The following is a 26,232-nucleotide window of genomic DNA, read 5'->3' on the forward strand; positions in this document are numbered from 1 at the left end:
TCTCCTAGTGAACACTATCTAACAAACCTCCAGAGAAACCAAGCAAACTCCTACAGAACCATTATAGAAAAAGAACCCTGAGACACCCATAGATTCGGAGAGAACTTCTATACAACACACCTGAGACTCCTGACAAACTCCTAGAGAACCATTATAAAGCAAGACACCAGAGTCACCACTTAATCTCCTAGTGAGCACTATACCACTAAACTCCCTGAGACACCACACAAACGCCTAGAGAACCATTATACAAAAAGAACTCTGAGACACCTACAAACTCACAGAGAACTATTATATAACACCCCGAGACATCTGGCAAACTCCTAGAGAACCATTATGCAGAAAGATCCCTGAAACACCTGGCAAACTTCCAGAGAACATTGTACAACATGACCCCGAAGACTCTAAGCAAACTTATGGAGAACCATTATACAACAAAACCAGAGACATCACACAAACTCCTAGAGAACCATTATGCAAAAAGATCCCTGAAACACCTGGCAAACTTCTATAGAACACCATACAACAAACCGCTGAAATACCACACAATCTCCTAGGGAACCATTACACAAAAAGAACCATGAGACAACTACAAACCCACTGAAAACTATTATACAACATACCTGAGCCTCTTGGCAAACTCCTAGAGAAAATTATACAACAAAACCTCAGAGACTTCTGGCAAACTCCTAGAGAAGCATTATGCAAAAAGATCCCCAAAACACCTGCCAAAAACCTAGAAATATCTTTTTATCATACGGCAAAATATATTTTATTATTTATAAAACATAATCACACTATCACCCTCCCCACAAATAGTGAGCATAAATCCTTGGCATCTTGCTCTGTCATATAATAGAGATATTATTAATTGCAATTGCAGACATGAAGAATAAAAGCAAAATCTGCATTGCAAATTTAAACACACTAATTAGAAGTTAGTATTTTGATGCACAAAAATCAATAGTAATTTGACACAAAAAGACACCAAATAGTATATTTACGTCAAATAAAACAATGCTCCATCTCGGAATGCTTAGAAACATGCAGAGAGACTATCTTTCCTGCAATGACTCACAGCATGCAAAAACACAAACATGTCACCATGAATCTATCCTTTGCAGTGTCACTATTCTTTAGAAATGCAAATCATAAACATGAAAAGTCAGTTTAAACTGCAGCTGTAATGATGATCTGTGACTTGCATTTCACCCTGGCTGCTGATTATGGCAGCAGGCATGGCAGCAGGCATGATGTCATACCTAAACTGTAATACGTTTTTTTACAGTTGAGCAGCGACATCCTTTCGTTATGCGTCACAAGTTGCTCGTAATAAGGAAATTGGAGACAAGTTTTTATACGGGATTTGCAGACTCTCATGTATCATAGAATGAAAAAATTAGGAAAAAAGTAGTCACAGAGACAGTACAAGGGACCCTCTCCGTGCCGGGGCATTGCAAATGTGTAGGTGTTGCACTGTGTAAAATCAGCGTAACACCAACTAACATGCGCAGAGTGTAATGGAGATAAAGACAGAAGGCGAGAGAGTACCCTACAAAGCCTGATCTCAGGTCTTGCTCCCCTGAAACTTCCTATTAGGACTGAGGCGCTTTCAGAGATTTGTGGACCATTGCCATAGGCTTGCACTGCTCTACTGTAGTAAGTAGCAGCATCCTCTGACTAGGACCGAGGGTGAAAGAGGCCTGCTCCAGCTAGAGCTGCTCTTATGTACATCATTGGAAACCACCTCAACAATTAGTACATCAACTGCTATTGTTACTATAACTGTACTGGGTCTTTTAACCAGTAGTGGCCTAAACCTGCAGCCCTTGCATAGTTTCTATGATACAAACTCTTTAGAACCGACTATGGCTGGACTGGTTAGAAACTGTGCCACTTTGTGTTTCTTCTATGTCACACATGCATGATGTACCTCAAGCTCTCATCTGAGTCTTGGGGGACTCAAGATGAGAGCTTGAGGTACCGACAGAGAGTGCGGGCCTCATAGAACTTGAGCAAGGTCCAGGTGAGGTGAGGTCTAGTCCCCTACCATGAAGGAAATCTTACTTCTCATTTGACATGGAGGGCTAATGTTTCCGGTTGATACAGGTTGTATCGTATCCAACCCTGTTTTCTTAATTTATATATTTTCTCACTTTGGTGTTGGTGGTGTCTTATTGTGTACAATCACCAAGTGCAACTATTGTAAGAACAGAGGCCCTGATGAAAGCCATGGGACGATAAGCCCGGTAGGCAGAAACATGTTGGCCCATTACTAGACAGATATTTGTTGACTGTCTTTTTTGCACTGTTCTAAGGTTTTTTAATTAGGAGGTGTTGTTCGTCCGTAGAATAAAATTTTGCAATAGGAGTACACATCATCCTATTTTAAATTCACCACTTTGTTTTTTGTTGCACTATTATTCACTTTACCATCAAAGATCAGCCATCATTGACGGTTCGTTTGTGTTGATGGACCAAATCCTTAACCAGCAACAAATGGTGTGGCTCTTAAAGTCCCAATGATCAGGGGACTAGCCTTACTCACACCTGGGTTCGATCTTTTCAGAGAGGACCTGCCTTGGCAGTGTGGGCTGGACTGTTCCGACTGGAGCAGGGTCAACACTGATTTACATATAGTTTGGTCTAATCTGAGACGGCATGGTGGGCAAAAGGACAATCGGTTGGAATGCTACCCGAGACATTGCCAGTGGCTGGACTTAATGCAAGCTTCCTCCCATCACCTTTTGTGTTTTTGATAATCCTATGACTGACATCCCCAAAGGCAGCATCCAAAGTTCTCCAAATACACCATCTTTTGGCAAACGTTCACACGAACCCCACCAGAGACCATATTTTATAATGATTCTAGTGCTGATGCTTCTGCTGCACTCCACAAGGCTAAATATGAAGGGTGTCTATGGCCAGTCCTGATTTCACCTCATGCCTTCCTTCCACCACACTACACTTCCTGTATTGGTTTCTCACTTGCAATTTCTGTTTATTCTCTTTCTCCCTTTGTCGCTGTTTTCCAATCCTTCACTTCCTCCTTCCTTCTCTCTTTTCTGCCTTCCTCACTCTTGCTCTGGGACAAACCCTGATGCTAAAATATAAATCATAGTCCTCAAAAATGAGCTATGGTGCACCCCCCACCTGCAACCACCTAATAAATTAAGCACTGATTTGGGAATAGGACGGAGGCGTGGTGTCAGAGTAAACAAACTTCCGAGGACACAGCAAACTTATAGTGTATGTGCAAACACCTAAAATGAAAGACATGGAGAGAGCTCCAATACTCACCTCTGGCCAAAAGTTCTGCTTAAACTTCTCTTTCTCTACTGTAGGGCAGGTGTCCAAGTCGACCATGTGGGTTTTCTGGTCAGTCACTAGCAGGAACTTCTTTTCTGTAGATCAGAAGAGTAGTCATAATGGACACCAGCCAATCGTCCTATCCACTACCCCATAAGAGAGAGGACTATTCAAAAGATGGTCAGAGAGTGTATGTGGGGAGCATGTTAAAGAATCCTAGCGAGGATAAGGTAAGAGACGGACAGGGGATGGACATCCATATTAACAGACCCAGTTGAACCAAGCTACTCATGGGACCTGGGAGTGGGAAAATACACAACCACGTTAAAATGTTATTGAGTAGAGGTAACGTACACAGCACTGCGAAGGAGGTGGAAAACAAACAGAGCAATATGAAAAGAGTAATGGGATACAGAAGGAAATAAACAGCTATAATGAAGACAAGCGAGGCAGTGAGGCACACTTGGTCATAAAAGTAAACAGAGGCACAAACAGCAATTTTTAAGGGTCCATTGAGGAGGGGAATTTATAAATTCATTTTAAAGGGAAAAAGACCAATCGATGTGATGGGGGCATACATAAATAAACGTTATAGTTGCCAAGGTGACATACAGATAATTGTTAGGTGGATTTGGGGAGGGGGCCATACTCAAGGTTTTATGGTGGACGAGGACACTCTGTTATTTTAAATAGGCAATGGCCACTTGGAACATGATTAATAATGTTAAACAGGGAGTGGGTGAGGAGAGCATGAACAACAATGAAAAGGAGAGGGGTACAACACACAGACATATTAAAGAGGCCAGGGTACCATACATGAATATATTAAGAGGTCATGAAAGAGGAGATAATAAGCAGTCACATAAAAGAGTCTCTGAAGAAACATACTCAGCACAATTAAGGTGGTCTAAAGAGAAAATGCAGATAAATATCTATAAGAACTGGTTAGCTATACATAGGCACACTAAACTGACCAAGGGAACAGACACAGCCCCGTTAAAAGGGCCACCATGAGCAAGTAATGCAAATGCTACTTACCAGTATGCATCTGTTCTTGGCATGTAGGGCTGCTGACATTCATATCTGTGCATAGTCCGCCACCTAGTGTTGGGTCCGGATGATTGCACATTGTTGTCCTGGAAGAGTCTTCGAAGTATCACGAGATAGGTGGCTCCTCCCCTGGACTACAGTGCGCATGGGCATCGCCTCCATCCCCAGATTGTTTTTAGCCATAGGCAGAGATGGAGTGAAGAAGTGAGTGATGACCATGCTATGAGCATATGTTTGTATATGAATACATACTGCAGCTGCTACAGGCGCCGGGGAGGAGGGTGGGCGATATGAATGTCAGCAGCCCTACATGCCAAGAACAGATGCATACTGGTAAGTAGCATTTGCAGTTCGAGGCATGTGGGCTGCTGAATTCATATCTGTGCATAGAATACATAGCAGTCCCTCCATTAGCGGCGGCCGCCCGTGCCAGCTGCAGCAGTCTGAAAAAGCGTTTTTAGAACAGCCTGACCAACAGCTGCCTGTTGTTTTGAATGCACGTCTACACAGTAGTGCTTAGTGAAAGTATGAGTGGTAGACCATGTGGCTGCTCTACAGATGTCTTCTAAGGGAATGTTACCTAAGAACGCCATAGAGGCCCCCAACTTCCTAGTGGAGTGGGCCCTCGGTGGTATAGTGAGAGTGCGCTTTGCTTTAGCGTAGCAGATCTGAATGCACTTTACTATCCATCTAGCTATTCCTGCTTTGGAGATTGCATTTCCCTTGTGTTGTGTGGCAAAAGCAACAAAAAGTTGTTTGGTTTTGCGGAAATCTTTTGTCCTGTCCACATAATACATCAAGGCCCTCTTCACATCAAGGGTGTGGAGCATCCGCTCCGCCAGCGTCTCTGGGTTTTGGAAGAACACCGGCAATTCAATAGTTTGGTTTATGTGAAACTGCGAGACCACTTTGGGTAAGAACTTAGGGTTAGTGCGGAGCACCACCCTGTTGGCATGTACCTGGAAGAAAGGTTCTTGGATGGTGAGCGCCTGCAGTTCGCTAACCCTCCGTAGCGATGTGATTGCTACCAAGAACGCCACCTTCCAGGTCAGAAACTGCAGCTCGCAAGAGTGTAGTGGCTCAAAGGGAGGACCCATCAGCCTTGTAAGAACCACATTGAGGTTCCATTCCGGAGCTGGTGGAGTCCTTGGTGGAATGACTCTTTTGAGTCCTTCCAGAAAAGCCTTGATAGCAGGGACCTTAAAGAGTGACAGGTGTTGCCTATTTTGGAGGTATGCTGCCATAGCCGACAGGTGAATGCGGATGGAAGAGTAAGCTAGATTACACCGATACAGGTGAAAGAGGTAACATATGATGTTTTGAATGGAAGCGTCTAGCGGGTCAATGCTGTGCTCCACGCAGTAGACGACAAACCTCTTCCATTTAGCCGCATAACAAGCTCTAGTAGTGGGCTTTCTCGCCTCCCGAATGATGTCCATGCAATCGGGAGGAAGATTGAGGTAGCCAAACTCTAGGACTTCAGGAGCCAGATCGCCAGGTTGAGCTGTTGCGGATCTGGGTGCTGAATGTCGCCATGGCTCTGCGTCAAAAGGCTGGGAGTGAGATGAAGCCTTTGATGCGGTACCACGGAGAGTTCCAGAAACGTGGTGTACCATGGTTGGCGAGCCCACGTTGGAGCAACCAGGATGAGCGTCATCGAGTGTTGCCTGAGCTTGCGTGCCACCAGCGGTATCAGAGGTGCTGGGGGAAAAGCGTACGCAAATCTGCCTGACCAGTTCATCCACATCGCATTGCCCTGTGATTGGGGGTGTGGGAACCTGGCGGCGAAGCTTTGGCATTTTGCGTTCTCCTTTGTGGCGAACAGGTCTATCTCTGGATGACCCCACCTTTGGAAGTACGGTTGGAGTACTGATGGATGTAACTCCCACTCGTGCATCTGATGGCTGTGTCTGCTGAGCAGATCCGCCATCTGGTTGTCCTTGCCTGGGAGATGTTCTGCCATGAGGAAGATGTTCCTCTGAATGGCCCACTTCCACATGCTCTGAGCCAGATGAGACAGCTGTGGAGAGTGTGTTCCCCCCTGTTTCTGGATGTAGTACATGGCCGTCATGTTGTCCGTCCGGATCAACACGACCTTGTTGCACAGATGTACTTTGAACGCCTTTAAGGCCATGAAGATTGCCATCAGTTCCAACACATTGATGTGCATCTTCCTTTGCTGAAGTGTCCATAGTCCCTGCACCGTGTAATGGAGTACATGCGCTCCCCATCCCTGGAGAGAGGCGTCCGTTGTCAGGATGATCTGTGGGACAGGCTCTTGGAATGGTCGGCCCTTGCAAAGGTTTTGTGGATTCCACCAATGCAGAGAGTTGTACGCCCGACCGCTCACCAACACTAGGTCTGTCAGTTGCCCATGAGCCTGAGTCCACTGACGTGCCAGGCACTCCTGAAGCGGACGCATATGTAGTCTCGCGTGCGGGACAATGGAGATGCAGGAGGCCATCATGCCTATCAACTGCATGAACACCCTCGCTGGAAGCGAGGTTTGGGGTCTGAACCGTTGGATCAGCGCCTGGATACTGGCGATTCTCACTGAACTCGGCTGCGCAGTGGCTGCCAGAGTGTCGATTGTCGCGCCCAGATACTGTCGCACGTGGGCGGGCTGGAGATGGGACTTTGGGTAGTTCAGAGAGAATCCCAGATCGTGCAGGAGGTGAATGGTGCGTGACACGTGGTCTACGCACTGCTGTTCCGTCTTTGCCTGAATAAGCCAGTCGTCTAGGTATGGAAAGACATGGACGTGCTGGCGACGGAGATGCGCTGCTACAGTCGCGAGGCATTTGGTGAAAACTCTCGGTGCCGTGGTGACCCCGAACGGCAGGACTCTGAACTGGTAATGCTGGTCTAAGATCTTGAATCTGAGATACTTTCTGTGTGAAGGATGCAGGGGAATATGGAAATAGGCATCCTTCAGATCCAGCGTTGCTAGGAAGTCCCCCCGTTGAAGCAGGGGAAGCACCTGCTGCAATGTGAGCATATGGAAGTGCTCTGAGTTGATGTACCAGTTCAGGGGCCTGAGGTCCAGGATCGGCCTGAGTGATCCGTCCTTTTTGGGGATTAGAAAATACAGGGAGTAAACCCCTGTTCCCCGTTCTTGCAATGGAACGAGCTCTATCGCCCCTTTTTGCAGCATGACCAGTACTTCTTGCTGCAACAAGGTCAAGTGCTCGTCGGACATAGCACGGCTTCTTGGCGGTATGTCCGGTGGAATGGACGTAAGTTCTAGACAGTAGCCGTACTGGATAAGAGACCTCACCCACCTGTCCGTGGTGATGGACCTCCACGCCGGCAGGAACTGCTGGAGTCTCCCCCCGACAGGTGTCGTGTGATCGGGGGGAAGTGACAAGGCGTCACTGCTTGTTGGAGGTGGTGGACCTGGAGGCATTGTTTCCACGTCCCCTGCCTTTGATATTATTGCCTCTGTAGCCACCCCTGCCCTTGTTGTTGTTATACGAGGACTGGGTGTTACCCTTGTAGTATTGCGAGGACTGGGATGCCTGGCCTCTTGAGGTGCCTCTTGAATTGGAGCGGCGAAAGGAACCACCCCGAAACTGCTGACTTTGTAAAGCCCCCATAGACTTGGCAGTTTCGGTATCTTTCTTCATTTTTTCTAGGGAGGCATCCACCTCAGGGCCGAACAGATGGTCAGGATTCACTGTTTGACCCAGTATTGTGGTTTGTATGTCGGGTTTGAACCCAGAAATCCGAAGCCAGGCATGGCGTCTAAGTAACACGCTTGTATTGATAGCCCTGGAGGCAGTGTCTGCCACATCTAGGGCACATTTGATGGATGCATTAGTAATGAGTTTACCCTCCTGAATGAGCATCTCCCCCGCCTCCTTGTATTGGTCAGGCAAGTGTTGCAGGATGGCCTCTAATGTGTCATAATGGGCCCTATCATAACGTGCAAGCAGGGCTTGAGTGTTAGAGATCCTCCAGATGTTCGCTGCCTGTGCAGCAATGCGTTTGCCTGATGCCTCAAAGATTTTTGACTCTTCGTCTGGGGGAGGAGCATCACCAGTAGTCTGCGAATTCGCCCTCTTTCGAGCGTTGGACACCACCAGGGAGTCCAATGGCAAATGTCCCTTAATATACGTGGGATCCGTGGGCGCCGCCTTATACTTCCTGTCGATGCGAGGATTGACCACCCGCGCCCGGGTGGGCTCCTTGAATACCTCCTGTGCATGCTTCAGCACCCCTTTGAGCATCGGTAGCGTCTTGACTTGCTTTTCGGCTACCGAGAAGGTGTCGACTAAGAAGTCCGCATCCACAGGGTCTGAGTGCAGTTCGACGTCATGGTTCGCTGCAGCTCTCTCTATTAATGCATTAAACGCCGCCGAGTCCTCTGTCGGGGACGTCTTCGCGGCGAAAAGTTGAGTGTCCTGGCCTGACTGCGGGTCGTCCGTGTCGCCTCCTGCTGTCCAGGGCACCTGCTCCTCTTCCGGATCCGAGTACGCAGGATAGTTGTACTCGTCGTCCTCCTCGTCCACATCAGGCACTGGGGAATGGGCCGGCGAGTGTTCCATGGCTTGTGGAGACAGAGGTTCCATCAGAGCCGAAGAGTCCGCAGAGTACTTTTTGTTCTTAAGTGGAATCCTAAAAGGTTCCAACGGCGGCTCCGACGTAATCTTTCGTTTGAGGAGCGACAATTTTCCGGTGTTGGCGTCGATGGTCACCTCACGACGTTCCTCCACCGCGAGCGGTTGGAGCCGAAGCTTCGACACCACCAAGGCAGCCTTCGGCGTCAATACTTCCTGAGAGTGTCCGCTCTGCTTAGGCGCGAAGGCCTTCGGCGTCGACTTGGGAGGAAGGGTAAAACGAATTGGCGTTTGTTCCTTGGCAGGCTTCGGCGTGGGCCTAGGCACTACAGTGTCCTGGCTGGGAACAACAGTGGACTGTTGGATCCGCTTTAAGGATTCTCCCACCTTCTTTGTAAGGGATGCCGAGGGCTGAACCGTCGCGAGCGACTCTTCGTCTCCGAGAGTCCGGTCGCCGGTAGGCCTCTTCTTCGGTGCCGACGCCCCATGGCCTGGCGCACCATCAGCGTGACGCTTCTTCGAAGCCGTTTTCGGGTCCGCGACCCCTTTCGGTGCCGACGCAGCCGCGTCGGATGCCTTCACCTTCGGCGCCGACCCAGAGGGCTTCGAGTCGGCCATTTTGGCGCGGCTCTTGTGGTCGGCCATTTTGGCGTGGCTCTTCGAGTCGGCCATTTTGGGTTTCGTGGAAGTTGACGCCTCCAGAACCTTCTTCACCAACGCCACTTTTGGTTTCGGTTTCGCATCCGAGGGTGCGGGACCAGTTGGCTTCACTTTCGGTTTCTTGTTAGAAATGTCCGTGACCGGGCCCGGAGGCGGGGACGTAGGACTCATAGTAAGATCTTGGGTAAGGCCCGAAGGCGATCCCTCGACCTGGGCCGTATGACGGGGGGTAACCCCGGAGTCTGGTTGGGGATGCTCTTCCTCTGAGCTATCTCCCATCGTGGCACAAATCAGTTCGTCGTCCCCTACCTCACCGGAGACTTCGTCGCAGGCCTCCTCATCCGCGTCGTAGGTCTCTTCCTCGGACGCGGGGCCAGAGTCCGACTCTTGTACGTCGTCCTCTTCCTCGACCGATTCCTGAAAGATGTCATCAGGTGGGGGCGCCGAAGCCGACAACTGTGCCTGGAGTCGATTAGCCCGGCGAATCTTCAAAGTTTTCTTACTCCTAAACTTTGAACACGCCATGCAGGTGTCTTCACGGTGATCCGGTGACAAGCATGTGTTGCACACGGGGTGCACGTCGAGGTGCGAATATTTTGAGTGACACAGCGGACATTTCTTGAATGGAGTCCGCTCCATAGCCAATGTGGTAGTGTAGGGCCGTCCGCGTCGAAGCACGTGGAAGGGCAGTAGGAGATTGGAGCTGAGAGTCAGTAAGAAAACCCGAACGCAACTATACCGACGCCCAGCCTAAAGACCTTTTGGTCTCAAGTAAAATCGAACAACTATCGGTTACGAAGGAGGGAACCGAAAACACATCCGAACCCTATGGCGGAAAAAAACAATCTGGGGATGGAGGCGATGCCCATGCGCACTGTAGTCCAGGGGAGGAGCCACCTATCTCGTGATACTTCGAAGACTCTTCCAGGACAACAATGTGCAATCATCCGGACCCAACACTAGGTGGCGGACTATGCACAGATATGAATTCAGCAGCCCACATGCCTCGAACAGGCTAAGTCCTCTGGGAACACTTTTTCATCCAGATTTTAATTCAAATGTGGTATACTGGCCAGTTATGGTCAAGATTTGTATTTAGCTGGGGACAGGACCACTTAATATACCCGAAGGCTTATGGCTGGTGATGAATTAAAGATCCACACCAGTGGACATGTGTGAGACTGAACACGAGACCTTCTTGCTGCCCCCGAGACATTTCCCAGAGTCTTTAGCCAGAAAGCCTTAAGCTCTTCTAAAAAGGAGTGCACAGGCTTGCAGCGGCCTACTCTCAAAATACGTTTTTGACTGATCAGTGGTTCTGTAGAAATGGCCATCAGACACCCTAACCCTATTCAATCACACTCTTTGGACACCATGACCCTTTGCGCATTTAAAAATGTCAATTGCAGCCACCCATTTCGAGAAACATGGCTGTACAGGTAGCCAGGAACCCCAAACTCTATGCACATGGTCCAGTGGCTGGTGACATACACAGAAAAGGCCTTCATGGCTGTGCACTTTGGAGTTACTGTCCCATTTCTCTATCCACGAAGCCCCACTGACCACTTTCAACTGAGGTGGACTCCGGTAGTCTGACAGGCACTCTGACAACACTGACTAATTCGACCCCCCCCCTCTCCGCCTTAAACTTGTTATTATCTCAGCTTAGTGGATTTTACTGGACCTTTGGTTGGGCCAAAACCCTACAGCATTATCCAAATCTACAGAGCTACCTCGAATCCTTACGCTTTCAAAGGTTGTGTGCCAGATCTGTCTGACATTCACAGATGCCTTAGGATTCTTCACTGACCGCATGGTGGCAAGCCCAGTTTCAGAGGAGCACATCTGAGTGCCCTTGAAGCCGGCCTCAACTTAACATTGTCCCAATAGAATATGTCAATGTCTGCATTTGGGCATAGGACAATGATCTACTACCAATGCAGTCAATTCAATTCAATTCAATAATAACTTTATTCTGTAGTTTAAAAAAAACACCATAAAAGTTCACAATGAGCAAGTTACAGAATTTACAAAGATTAAAACCAATATATAAAAATACATTTGTTAGAAGAAACATTTAAAAGGAGGAACAACATCTCAGTTTATGTAATTTTCGACCTTGTCATAAGATACAGCTTTCCTATTGTCTGGCATTCTTTCATTTATGCGGAGGTATTATGTGGCTCATACTCAGAGATTCGTGCGATGACGTATGCAAAATTTGAGAAAGCATACAATCGCTTTAGCATAGTTTTCATTTTCGAGATACTGAAGTGCCAGATATGCAGGGCGGCACTGTCGAAGTCCCCAGATTTTCAGAATGGGCAATACCCAGCGTTTACGGGATTCAGTAAAAAACTTACAGAATAACATTGTATGCATCGTTGTTTGTGGGGACACTAGGTCACATGGACACATAGAAAATGTGGATGTCCAGACGTCTTGCTTTGGAAATACAACCAGTAAATGGAACAAATCAAATCTAAAACGGGTGAGCAACATTTTTTCATACTGTGTTAGGGTAAAGTTGAAGTAGGGTTCAGTGGTAAACACAGTCTGCGCTAATAAAGAGTGTTGAACAGATGGTTTATGGATCTCAGATAGTGATCGTAACTGACGCAGGTGTACAAGACACTCTCTTTTTAGATCCTTTTTCGAGATTTCATTTATCAGTAACGGGTGATCAAAAAACTTCCTATGACCTAGATCTGTTAATAGCGCTTTAACATATGATAACCATTTAATTTTCTTACAATGATCGAGTGTTAAAATATCTTGAATAATCGCCCTAGTATGTTGGCATTGCTCAGTAACCCATATTCGACGCCACAGCATTATTGGTTACATTTTTATAATGTCTGTAATATAGTCAATGCCCAACTCTGTGTGACAAGCATAGGTGGAGCAGCTTTTAGGTACCGCTAACAAATATCTCAAAAAGGAATTCTCGACTTTTTGTATTGAATCCACATTTGCAAAGCCCCATATCCCCGCCCCATATATACTACCAATGCAGTCACGGGCCAATTAACAATACATGGGATGTGGTTTGTGGCAATGGCTGCCATCATATAGTGTCAACACATTGTATGCTACAGGTTCTTTTGGGGCTGGGATGTTATAGAATCCGTTGTGGAAGAATGACTATAACATTTCTTAAAACGCAGATCCCGGAATGTTTCCAGATCCTACAAATTATAGCCATACACTGTTACAGATGCAATATAGAGGACTCCTTCAGATCCCATACAACATTATATCCTTTGAGGGGGGTGTAAGTGACATGATAAAGTGTGAGCTATAATATTTTTATGGCAGAATGCTTACCTCTGAAATCGAACTCAAAAGTGTCCCCCAGAGAGCGGTGCAGGAAGTACAAGCTTCCCAGAGCCTGCGGGTAAAACAGAGAGAGAATCAGGAAAAGTATTAATAAATAGGCTACTTCGGTGTGATCTGAAAACACAATCCAGAACAAAAAAGGACAGAGGCAAAAACACTAATCTCATTCCACCCCAGAGACAACAAACCAAAGACCCAGCCCTGTCCACAAAGTTAACAAAGATCCCAGCCAACAAAGACACCTGAGAACCTTCCTTCCTCAAGAACAAAGATGACACCTGTCACCAAGGATGGCAAGAACTACTACCACCCCAAGGGACTTGAGAAATAAAAGGACATAACCCGCTTGTAGAAGACCAACGAGGGCTCCTCTCAATAAAGCCAATCAGGACATCTACTTTCAAAGCTGATGAAAGAAAAAAAATGCCCTAAGAGCTAAAGAGCATCCTTTCAAATCGTAACATGGAGCTCTACACTTATGAGGAATGAAGACCCCTGTCCATAAGAACAAGCAGCAGTCTATCCCTTTAGCATGGGAGGGCTACTCAGTCTCTTCCCCTTAATGTCGCATAAGGCCCTTCCTCTAGGGGACATGTCGGCACCTTTACCAGCCCCAAGGTCAATAAGTTGCCTTGCTTTCAAAACTAGTGAGAACCCCTCATCTCCAGAACCTGAAGTGGGCCTGGTCGACAAGGATGGCAAGCTCTCGCACTAGAGACAGTGAGCGGACAGGCTCGGGTAGACCCAATAATAGAGTTCACTCTCAAAAGTACCAAGTGAATAATTTCCTGGTTCTTCTCTAGAAAGCTCAGGATGATAAACATCCTTCGAAATAGGCATATGTGAAAAAAGATGTGCTTGGCCACAGTGACACATTGTGATGCACAGTAAAGAACTGCATCACAAGGGATATGACAAAACTGTAAAGTGGAGCTAAAGGGGGAGGTGCACTCAAACTGGATGAGAAGTGACATGTTAGAGAAATTACATAACTGTTCAGTGCAGCTATGTGAGGCAATTCCATCCACATGTGGGGGTAGTGATGTCACATAAGACAAATGTGATAACTGCACAAAGAAGCTAAATGGAACGGTGTACATCTAGGGGATTTGAAGTGATGTTATATTAGGAATATGACACAACTGCTCAGAGTAGCTACAGGAGGCAGTGCATACACCGGGGAAAAGGGATGCCACGTGAAAAATTACAAAACTGTAAAATGGGGCAAAAGGGATGGAGCACACCCAGTGGAAGGCGGATGCACTTTCCGGGCGACCAAGAAGATGAAAAAACTTGGATTCTGTCTTGATGGCTATAAATGATCCTGTGGCTACTTGCTTTCGCTGCTCAAAGGACAGTTATCAACACATGATACTTTCTAGGTTAGACTATGGCAGCATCTTGTACCTGGGGGCAGATATGGCCATGATAAGACGCCTCCAGGTGGCTCAGAGCTCTGCCGTTAGGTACCTGTTTCTTCTCCGCACTCTGTTTTATGCACAAAATGCGTTCGCGAACAGCACCTTGTGGAATTTTAGTGTACGATCTGAACATCATCTGCGCCAGCTTGTCACCTATGCGCTACGTGCATGGCAGCCATTTTAGATATCATGGTCTCCCTGCCCACGATCGATCGCCAGCGCGCCCCTGTGACCCAGCAAGCATCCTCCGCGCACCCTGGCTCCCCCTCCCTCCTCTTTATGAGCATGACCCTTCTGCATGACCCTGTCCTTGGGAGTCACGCCAGCGCCTGACCAACACCTCCTCTCCTCCCATGAATGCCCCTCTGTTGGTAAACCTCCCCTCTGCGCTGGATTGTTCATGCGGCATGAATACCACTCCATTGATGACCCCCCACCCCGTGTCCGACTGTCCACACAGGTCCGAGGCCACTGCTTAAGCCGGGAGATATCATTTACTGCCCCTTATTGCACGAGGTCGCTCTCCTTCAAAGGACCCTCTATTGATCCAGGGCTCCCCACCCCCCTGTGACATAATCAGGCGCACACATCCTAAGACTTGACGAAACACTCAGCTGCGTGATGACTCTCTCTCTCTTATCAGCAGGTTGAGGACCTCCATTGTGAATGTATATGGGGGTGGGATTAACACGAGGATTACGGGGATGTCTTTTTCCATGCCTTACAAAGTTGTGATTGTATTAAAGGAAGGTCACATGCCATAAACCAGTGTATAAGAGGCCAGGCCTCTGAGTGGCTGTTAGAGCACCTCGAGACGATACCTTGTTGTCTGATCTGATGTGTTCTGCTCCGTCGGAATAAACTTCTGTTTCCTGCCTTCTGGTCTCCGGCGCCTGCCTCATTGCTTGGTAAACTTGAATGGTACAAGGGCGGTTAGCGCCGGGCAAATCTTGAGAAAGGTCCTAGCCCTACCTTTTTCTACAAATTGGCGTCCCAAAGCGTGGGGCCCATCAGCGACACGTGGATCCAGTGGGAGAGGTCCCGATGACAGAGTGAACGACTGCAACGATCGGGAAGAGCTCATGTCCGATAGACCCTCGTCTGACAGCCGATCATCCGACCTTCACTAGTTCTGAACAGACCTCTCTCGAGTGATCTACGGTCCTGACTGGGAACCATCAGGAGTGCCGCGAACATCACGAAGGAGAGAGGACGATCGGGCGCTGGATCCAGAGGACAGGAAACCGTCCATGCGGTCCGGGTAAGGTCGTGTAAACACGACGAATTGAGGAAAATTGTTTTTGTTTGGATAATACTAGTATTACGCTTTGTTGAAACCTCTGGAGATTCGCTGTCTGCAAACGGGGAAAAACAAACAGGCTCTCTCTTTGCAAACAGTGAAGGATAGGTAACGCAGACTTTTGTCCCCATTGTAATCCGTCGTGCCTATCTTCCTCCCCCACTGTTTCCCGAACTGTCGTTCGTGGATTATTGTCTGGAGATTCTTTGTCTGCAAACAGGGAAGAACAAGGTCTCTCTTTGCAGATAGAGAAAGAGTGGGTAGCGATAACTTTTCGTGCCCACTTATTCTCCCCACTGAATTGTTTGATTGGCCGATTGCTCGGTATTGGTTCGTTTGAGGTATTCACCGCCGCCAAACAACGGAGAATAGAAATATTCTGCCTAGTCTTTGCCCGCTGTGATAAGATAGGTAGTGCAGATTTTTGTCCCCGGTGTAAACCGTCATGCCTATCTTCTCCCCACTGGTTGGTAGCCTGTTTAGCCCGGACCGCTTATTAGAGATGAACCATCCAGCTCCACTGGAGGGCACCCCTAATAAGGACATGTTCACTAAGTATGGACTAGTCGCTATAGCTTACACTAGACTATGGCATAAATACACGAAAAAGAACCCTGAAAGTCAGTGGCCACTGATAGGTTCCTTTAGTGAAAATAAAATAAAAACATTAGAAATAGCGCTCCAGAAAAATAAGACCACGCCCACCATGCTCGACAGTATCGGCATGTGGCGCAAAGAAACGGAACAACGAAAGAAAAGAGAAGAAGCAAAAGTAGGGAAAGAATTACGAAAGGCAGCCCACCTAGCCGCAAAGCAACTAGAAGAGGAAATAAAAGAAAGAAACGAGGCTACACAAAACCAAGAATCGGGGTCAACAGGCCAATGTCCTGTTAGGACCCCCTCTGCGCTCTACCCTGAACTACCCTCCAAACAACGGGCAAACGATGAGTTATTGCTAGGTCCCCCAATCATCTACATGCCCCCTCCATATGCTCCCAGCCAACAAAACCTGCAAGCCCCGAGTGTGAGTGAAAGTGACCCTAGTGCTAGTGCACCGGCCCTCACGGCCTCCGCACCAGCCGCATTAACAACTTCATTAGGCGACCCCGAGGCTAGCAAACAATCATCAGCCAGGTTAAATAGGTTAAGCAAAGATGAGCGGGATGGGATCGACAAAATAGCAAAGACATTGGTAGAACGAAGGGAGAGCGAAGAATACACAATGAGCGTGTATAATTCACATGCCGACAGCCACAGACGGCATTTCATTTTGCGATTCAGCTTCCACACCCTGAACGCGTATGAAGATAGGTATCAGAGTAAGGGTCCCGCTAAACTAACAACACTGTATAGGAAGATTGATGTCGGAGATGGGACTGAACGTGAGGCGACGGAGCTCTTCATGCAAATGCTTGAGGTCTTCCGCCACCTCGCAGAACAGAAACCAGAAACCAAGGTTACGGCCCCTGAAACAACCTCGGCAGAGGTAGCCAATACTATGATGCCTATCAGAGAAGCGGCTCCTTACTGGATCCCGCCACGGGGCCAGGGAACGAGCGATGATATTAATAATGAACATGCAAAGGGAAGGGTTGTGTACAATTGGGTTTACCAACCATGGGACCGACAAGACATCCTAACCTTCAAGCAAACCTTGCCCGACTTAAGAAAGAACCCGACGGCATTTTATACTGAATTAGGCACAGCCTTGGGTTCGACAATAATGACTTTAGCAGATATTGACTTGTTCTTTGGGTTATGCCTGCCAGCTGATGTGTGGAAGCAAATCCGGAAAGTCGACCACGCGGATCTGTTTGGACATACCTGGGACCAACTCGGTAAACTAGATAGACAGCGAGAGCCGGGGAGTAAACCAGTGAAGGACATACTGGAACTCCCAGACAAACTGGTCCAGAAGTTAAAAACCCTGGTCCCGGAAAGAAAAGTAGACTGGTCGATAGTCACGGCCTGTCGACAGAAACCCCAGGAGGATGTGTCAGAATACTTCTCCCGATTCGAGACAGTGTTCTCCGACTACAGTGGCCAAGACATGACCACCGCAACCGGACAACACCTGTTTGTGCAAAATTATGTAAAGGGACTAACACAAGAAGTCTCCCAAAAACTGCAGACTAGTGAGAGTAGTTGGGGAGCCTCCAAACCCGCAGCCATCCTTCAGATGGCTCAGTATTACGAGCACCAAAAGAATGAGAATGATAGGGCGTCCGAGAAAAAGAAGAAAGATTTGAAGGAAAGGGTAATGATAGCCCAGATACAGGGTATAGCGCTAGGACGGGAACACCAAAGGGGGAACTACCAATCAACCACCCCCAGAGATCTACCTCCTAAAGATCACACCCCAACATCCCACACTGGACGGAGAGACATTAGCAATGACCAATGCGCCTTCTGCAAAGGGCTCGGCCATTGGAAATCCCAGTGTCCGGTTCTGCTAGAGATGAATAGAAATAGGGATTCCAGGGATGTGGCGGGTGGTCCGAGGAATAGAATACAGGGACGAGGGAGCCCCAACGACACCAATAATGACAGATCAGGAAGACTGAACACATTTGACCGTCCCCGACAGAACCAATATCAGCTATCCGAAGGTGAACATGCCCCCGACTTTGCATAGGACTGCCAGGGGCAAGGGAGGGATCCAGTCGAGCTCTGTGTTGACCAGCAAGGTCCTTATGTCACCGCTAAGGTCTTGGGTACAGAGTCTCCATTCTTGGTAGACACTGGGGCGACACGTAGTGTGTTATCAAAACGACTGATTCCAAGGGCACCCTTGTCTGGCTCACACATAACGTCGATAGGTTTCGATGGGACGCCCTCCACTAACCCCCTGTCCGTACCTATTACCTTTGACCTAGAAAACAACACTACTGACGCGACATTTCTCCTCTCCTCCAACTCCCCTGACGCCATTATGGGCATTGACTTACTGAAGCATTTTCGAGCTACCATTAGGTGTTCCCCAGATGGAATACGAGTCATCCTGTATGACAACCCAGACATGCCCAGATCCCGTCCCCCACGACACATGTGCTCTATAACTGACGCCGACCTATCCCTGCTTGACACCCTACCTTCGTACCTGTGGGCCAAAAATGACTCTGATGTGGGGCGAATGATGATTGACCCCATTCACATAACTGTACGACAGGACGCTATGCTCCCGAAACTCCCGCAGTATCGGATATCGCCAGAGGGTGAGAAGGCACTGGTAGCGATCATTCAGTCTCTGGTAGACGCAGGAGTGGTTGAAGAAGTGGTTAGCAACGTCTGCAACAGCCCAATCCTACCTATTGTTAAGAAGCAGGGTGAAGGAGATGAGAAAGCGTACCGCTTCATCATCGACTTGCGAGAGATTAACAAAGTGGTTGTACCCCAATATCCTGTGGTCTCTGATATCACCTCCATTCTGACCCTCATCCCGTCCACTGCCACCACCTTCACCGTTATCGACCTTAAGAACGCGTTTTTCTCTATCCCCATCCATCCAGACAGCCGTTATCTCTTCGGCTTCACTTTAAAATCCCGTTCGTACCGATTCTGTAGAGCTCCCCAGGGGTACACTGAAAGTCCCAGCATTTACAGCCAGGCCCTCAAAAGACAGCTGGATGCCTTCCAGCTACCAGAGGGAGTGGTGTTGATCCAATATGTCGATGATATCCTTTTGGCGGCTGACACCACCCCGCTTGCAACGACAGCCACCGTTCAACTCCTACACTTTCTTGCAGAAAATGGCCATAAAGTCTCCAAAAAGAAGTTACAGTTCTGCCAGCCACAGGTGACTTACCTAGGCCATCTTCTGTCCAAAGAAGGGAGAAAACTTACACCCGACCGAATCCAAACCATCCTAGATACCCCCATCCCGAAAACACAAAAGCAGGTCCGCTCTTTGGTTGGCCTGACATCTTTTTGCAGACAGTGGTTGCCTAATTACAGCCTCATTGTGAAACCATTACTTGCCCTACTGACCAAGGATGCCCCCTCCCCGTTTCCTTGGACCGCTGAGTGTCAAGCCTCCTTTAAGGAATTACGGGATGCACTCTGCTCAGCGCCCGTCCTCGGAACGCCGGACTACTCCAAACCCTTCTCCCTCTTCACCCACGAAAGGGAGGGATGCGCATTGTCTGTCCTAACTCAATCAATTGGTCCTAAGCAGCGCCCTTGTGCCTACTTCTCCGCCACTCTTGATCCTGTAGCCAGAGCTTTGCCTGCCTGCCTTCGAGCAGTAGCCGCCGCTGCTGTCTCTATCCGTCAGAGCGAGGGAATTGTACTTTCCAACTCCCTCACAGTGCTAGTACCCCATGCAGTCGACACCCTCTTGAATCAGACAAAGACCCAGCACCTGACTAGCGCACGACTGACAGGGTATGAACTGACGCTACTTGCACCCCACATCACCCTAAAAAGATGCACGACTTTGAATCCTGCCACATTGTTACCCCTGCCTGAAAATGACCCTGACATTCCTCCCATCCACGACTGTGTGACCCTCACGGACGAACAAACTAGGAGTAGGATTGACCTCCGAGACACTGCTTTCCCTGACCCCGATGGAGAGCTATGGGTAGACGGCTCTTGCATCAAACTCCCAGATGGCACCACTTCAGCTGCCTATGCAGTAACGACAGCCCGAACAGTAGTTGAGACAGCCTGCATCACACAACGATCTGCCCAAGCAGCAGAGCTGATAGCCCTCACTCGAGCCTGCATCATAGCCGCAGGGACCACCACGAACGTATATACGGACAGCCAGTATGCCTTCGGAGTGGTCCACCATTTTGGGCTCCTGTGGGGGGAGAGGGGATTCCTGACGTCCCACGGCACCCCGATCCTCCACGGAGATTTAGTCTCCGCCCTGATTGAAGCAGTTCTCCTTCCCAAACGATTAGCGGTGATAAAATGTCAGGCACACAAAAGGGTGACAGACTTAGTTGGACAAGGGAATGCATTGGCCGACATTACTGCACGAACCACTGCCGAGAATAGGACGGTGACACGCATGTACGTGACCAGGTCACAAGCAGAAACATGGAGTGACACAAGGACAATGATCAGAGACATACAATCGGCCAGCACCCCTCACGAGCTGACTAAATGGGCAGGGGTGGGTTTGAAGGATGAGGAAGGCTGTTGGCGAACGAAGGATGCAAGCAAATGGATGCTGCCCGACTCATATCTGATTCCCATACTGACCATGGCCCACTCCCCCGCACACATAGGATCTGCACCCATGATCGAACTCATTTCCAAAGTCTGGCATAACGACAAAATCCCTGACTCAGCCAGACGCCTAGTTCAGCAGTGCCTTATCTGTCTGCAACACAACCCCGGGAAAGGGACTGTAGTGCCCCGGGGAGGGTTTGGGACCCCCAACCACCCCTTTGAGGTCCTTCAGATGGATTATATCCAACTAGAGAGATGCCAAAACCTGAAGTATGTACTAGTCATCGTATGTGCCTTCAGCAAATGGGTAGAAGCCTATCCAACCCGTGACAACACTGCCATGACTACTGCCAAAGTACTACTGAAGGAATTCTTCCCTCGCTATGGCCTTTGCCGAATTTTATGGAGCGACAATGGCCCCCACTTCATAGCTGAGGTTATCCAACTAATCCTGAAGGGGTTGGGGGTGAAGCAACGATTCCATGCGGTCTTCCACCCCCAATCCGCCGGTCTAGTGGAACGCCATAATGCCACACTGAAGCTGAAATTGTCAAAAATCGTGGCCACCACTGGACTTAACTGGCCGGATGCCCTCCCACTGGCTTTGTTATCAATGCGCTCCACTCCCACCAAGCACCATCTGACCCCCTACGAGGTCGTGTTCGGGCGGCCAATGAACCTCTGGACTGCTCCCAAACCGACCTCCATTCATGACGTCCCAGACGTCCTACTATCTGACTATTTGTGCAAGTTGACTAAAACGTTGTCTGTCATTCATCAACAGGTGCAGCAGGCCATCCCCGATGCTTCCAGGGGCCCCGGTCACGACATCCAACCGGGAAATTTCGTATTGATACGAAATTTCCAGCGAACCAAGAGTCTGGAACCTCGGTGGACGGGCCCCTGGCAAGTGCTGATCACCACCCGAACGGCACTCCGAGTGGAGGGGAAGAAGCACTGGCTGCACGCGCATCATTGTCGGAAGGTCCCTGCAAACCTGGCCACGACAGAAAACGTCAACACCCAAGAACAGCTCCTGAACAAAGACCGACCGATATTGGACTGTTATCCAGATACTGGGGCACTCGAACTTGCCAAATTCTCTGATCCTACTGTGCCATCCAGAGAAGGGTATTTCCTGCGTCGAAAGGAGGGAGCTTCGGCTAAGTAGGCCACGGACTAAGTTAAATCTCAGAACGGTGACCTACACACAATCAAGGGTCGCCGGGAGAGAAGCTAAACGAAGTCTGTGGTTCTGCCCGCTACCGAGCCCCTTGAAGGTGATGGAAGCGCCAAATAAGAAGATGATGGAAGCGCCAGATAAGAAGATGATGGAAGCAACGGGAAATACCCAGTATAGAAATCCAAAGACTGACAACCTGCACAAATCGAAGACAATTGCACTCTTCATTGTCTTCCTCTTCTGCCTCCTTCTCATGACCTCCTTCTGGATTCTGGAAGAGAGCACACCGGCTCATGAGACATTGCTACCTACTGCACAGCCAACACCTCTGAAAGAGCATCACCTAATCTCTCTGTCGCCTCAGCTCCGGGAAAGGCGCAGGGAATTCTGGAACAATTCCTTCATGCAACTGTTGCACCAACATAACCTTGCTGCAAATGCTACGAACTGTTGGATCTGTGGGTTGCTCCCGCATGCCACTGGACACTCCATCCCCTTCATCCCTTCACCCTTCTCAGTTCACGGCTCTTGCCTCGCCTGGTTGATCCTCATGCAAGAGAGCCACAGGGACAACGCCACCTCCAGCCGGACAGTGTCACACTTCTACTCTGGGTTTTGGCTGAACAAAACAGGAAAGACCCCAGCTGCCCTGTGTCCTGCGCTCGCAGGCGCCACCTTCATCAAAGACATAATGGCCAAAGAACGAGTCGAAGTACAGGTGCTCCACAATCCAGCCAGAACCACCTTCACTCATCTGCAAAAACAAACTACTGCCACTCTAACTGTGGCCCTGTCCGTTATCAATGTCACAGGTCTCGTGTGTCTCGAAGGCCATGGAACGCAGCTGGTGGGTCACAGCGCCTGCCGAATCACCAGAACATTGGACTCAGCTGACCCCCCTTCCTTTGTTGCTTCTCCGAACATATACTTTGTGTGTGGCACCAAGGCTTACACCTGGCTCCCGAAAGGCTGGAAGGGCACCTGTTATATTGCCTTCGTTCTTCCACCCACATTTGTAGCCCCTGCCAACCACCACCGGCAGAGGCGTGCAGACGACCTTGGGCAAGCCGACTCCACTGGAGCACAGTTCCTGGATGCAGCAAAGGGACTTGTTCCTCTGTGGGGCCCAATGGCAAACAGCCGTGCTATCCGACACCTGACCCAGGCAGTAGAAACAACGATCAACATCACGGCTGGCATCCTCGCCAACAACACTGCGGAGCTTCAGGCGGTCCGCCTCGTGACCCTCCAAAATCGTCTTGTCTTAGACGTGGTCCTGGCCGACCGAGGAGGAGCCTGCCGCATCATCGGATCCAGCTGCTGCACCTACGTGCCTGACAACTCGCCTTCAGTCTACAAAGCCATTGAACACCTCCACAGACTGTCCTCAGAGGTTCACCAAGAACAGGAAGGATGGTCGCTTGGGAGCTGGTTTTGGGACACTTTGAAAAATTGGGGTTGGAAGTTGTTTTCCTTCGTGCTGATTCCTATTGTAATATTATGTGGGTGTTGCTTAGGTATCCAATGTCTGCCACCCTTGTTCGGCCTTGTTTCTCACTGTATGTGCCCAAAGACTTTGGACTTCCGAAATGAGCACATGAGCCCCCTCTATGAAGTAGAGATACGTGGTCTTATGGGGATAAACCCGAACTGACAAGTTGGCGAGATATGTTAAAAGGGAGGACTGTGGAATTTTAGTGTACGATCTGAACATCATCTGCGCCAGCTTGTCACCTATGCGCTACGTGCATGGCAGCCATTTTAGATATCATGGTCTCCCTGCCCACGATCGATCGCCAGCGCGCCCCTGTGACCCAGCAAGCATCCTCCGCGCACCCTGGCTCCCCCTCCCTCCTCTTTATGAGCATGACCCTTCTGCATGACCCTGTCCTTGGGAGTCACGCCAGCGCCTGACCAACACCTCCTCTCCTCCCATGAATGCCCCTCTGTTGGTAAACCTCCCCTCTGCGCTGGATTGTTCATGCGGCATGAATACCACTCCATTGATGACCCCCCACCCCGTGTCCGACTGTCCACACAGGTCCGAGGCCACTGCTTAAGCCGGGAGATATCATTTACTGCCCCTTATTGCACGAGGTCGCTCTCCTTCAAAGGACCCTCTATTGATCCAGGGCTCCCCACCCCCCTGTGACATAATCAGGCGCACACATCCTAAGACTTGACGAAACACTCAGCTGCGTGATGACTCTCTCTCTCTTATCAGCAGGTTGAGGACCTCCATTGTGAATGTATATGGGGGTGGGATTAACACGAGGATTACGGGGATGTCTTTTTCCATGCCTTACAAAGTTGTGATTGTATTAAAGGAAGGTCACATGCCATAAACCAGTGTATAAGAGGCCAGGCCTCTGAGTGGCTGTTAGAGCACCTCGAGACGATACCTTGTTGTCTGATCTGATGTGTTCTGCTCCGTCGGAATAAACTTCTGTTTCCTGCCTTCTGGTCTCCGGCGCCTGCCTCATTGCTTGGTAAACTTGAATGGTACAAGGGCAGTTAGCGCCGGGCAAATCTTGAGAAAGGTCCTAGCCCTACCTTTTTCTACAACCTCAATACCTAAAACATTGATGGCTCCCTTCCACCCGTCCCACACCCCGCTCTTGAGTAAGGGTTCTCTCTTCACAGTCCCTAGAATCCGACGCACCTGGATGGGTGGTCACTCCTTTTCTTTTTTGGGGCCTTAAGCTATAGAACACCCTCCCTGAGTCTCTAAGGTGGTGTGCTTCCTTATCCCTCTTCCATAAGGAACAAAAAAAATGTAGTTATTTTAGCTCTTTTTCCAAGTTGTTCCCTCTGTATGCTAAGCGCTGGGAACCCCTGGGAGGTAGCCATGTGATCTACAAAAAATCATAATAATTATTATAATTATAATAATGTCACAAATGGAAATTAAGTGTATATATAGTTGAGAGCAAAGCTTCCTTAGGAGGCCAGCAGCAAACTACTACTTAAGAGTGCACAAAGCTGGGGTGTACTAAACCGAGCTGAACTATCCATAACTCATGGGCAGGCGATGCATAGAATGCAAAGGTACTGCTGGGATAAAAGTTGTGCACGGCAGCCCTGCCCGTGCTTTTCTGGCTTTACCTGTTGTAGTATTGAAGTAGGAGCGCCACCAGGAGCAGCTTCCCTGCTGCTCAGCCCTTCATCCAACTGATTCACACACGCACACATTCCAAACACTAACATTCCACAGGCAGTCATTCTGGCTGAGCAGCAGGATATCACATATCTCCCCCCTTTAAAACGCAAAGGAATGACATTTTAAAAGGCATCAAAAAGAGGCATGACAATCAAAGAATTAAATGTAGTGAATGGTACAGTAAAACAAAGCGTAAAATGAAACATAGAAATAGCAAGCAGAGGAAGTAAAGCGGATAGGAAGTGAGAGGAAAGACAAGTACAAGTGACTAGCCTGCCTGGCTGAGCAGCAGGATATCACACCTGTGTTATTCCTCCATGGAGCTCATCAAGCTGCAAACCCACTTGAGACGCTTCATGATGTTCTGGTTTTGTTGACATCAGAGCTATCGTCTTATTTAAGGGGGGCTTATAAAGAGTACTTCCTTTCTAAGTGAAAGTGATTACTGTGATCTCAACTCAGGCTATGTGGTGCCAGACAGGGATGGCAGCAAGACTATGGTCCGGGGTTACAGGTCTTTTTTCCTGGACCACTGAGGAAAAACCTCCTACCAGCTACAGCTAGTAATGGCTGATCCACCACACAACTTTGGTACTTGCCTTGCCTGCAAATGGCACCTGTAGATAAGATGATGGGGTCCATATGTACCCTGTGTTTGTGTGCTGCATAAAATGCAGTCCCTCTTGCGTTTGAAATTGTGATGTCAATGTCAGACATCCTATCGTGCAAATATACCTTTCCTGATTTCCCCATCCTCTCATATATATGTGTACCTGGCGATGGGAAGGTTTACAACGCATTCCCTTTTTGCAGCGTTGGTCATCCATCCCCCATTTCCTGTATTGTAGCCATTTACTGCTGTAACAGATGCAGAAGTAGGTCTCAGTCAGAGTTCAATACTGTTCAAAGCTGGATGTCGAGAGAACTTTCGCAGTCAGAACTTGGACTGTAAAAGGTATGGGCTACTAGTTCCTGAAGCCATGATGTAATCACACAAGTGAAACATGTGACAAACAGGTGCCCATGAGAAGCCGCTACAGAGTCCGGAGGAAAAAGCTGTAGGCATAAAA

General features: G+C 48.8%; 1 protein-coding gene across 1 annotated transcript in view; it reads right to left on the minus strand.

The window, feature by feature from the left end:
• The window catches only part of LOC147683120 (inositol polyphosphate-5-phosphatase A-like), a 419,584-nt gene that overhangs the window by 141,998 nt on the left and 251,354 nt on the right, over window positions 1–26,232 (minus strand). Inside the window, exons 5-6 of the mRNA XM_086943599.1 lie at window positions 12,906–12,969; window positions 3,301–3,404 (exon numbers count right to left, since the gene is read on the minus strand). Of these exons, the coding sequence (XP_086799725.1) occupies window positions 3,301–3,404; window positions 12,906–12,969 (168 nt within the window). The remainder of the gene's footprint in view (window positions 1–3,300; window positions 3,405–12,905; window positions 12,970–26,232) is intronic.

Source organism: Lissotriton vulgaris, chromosome 11, assembly GCF_964263255.1.
Source record: "Lissotriton vulgaris chromosome 11, aLisVul1.2, whole genome shotgun sequence".
NCBI classification, from domain to species: domain Eukaryota; kingdom Metazoa; phylum Chordata; class Amphibia; order Caudata; family Salamandridae; genus Lissotriton; species Lissotriton vulgaris.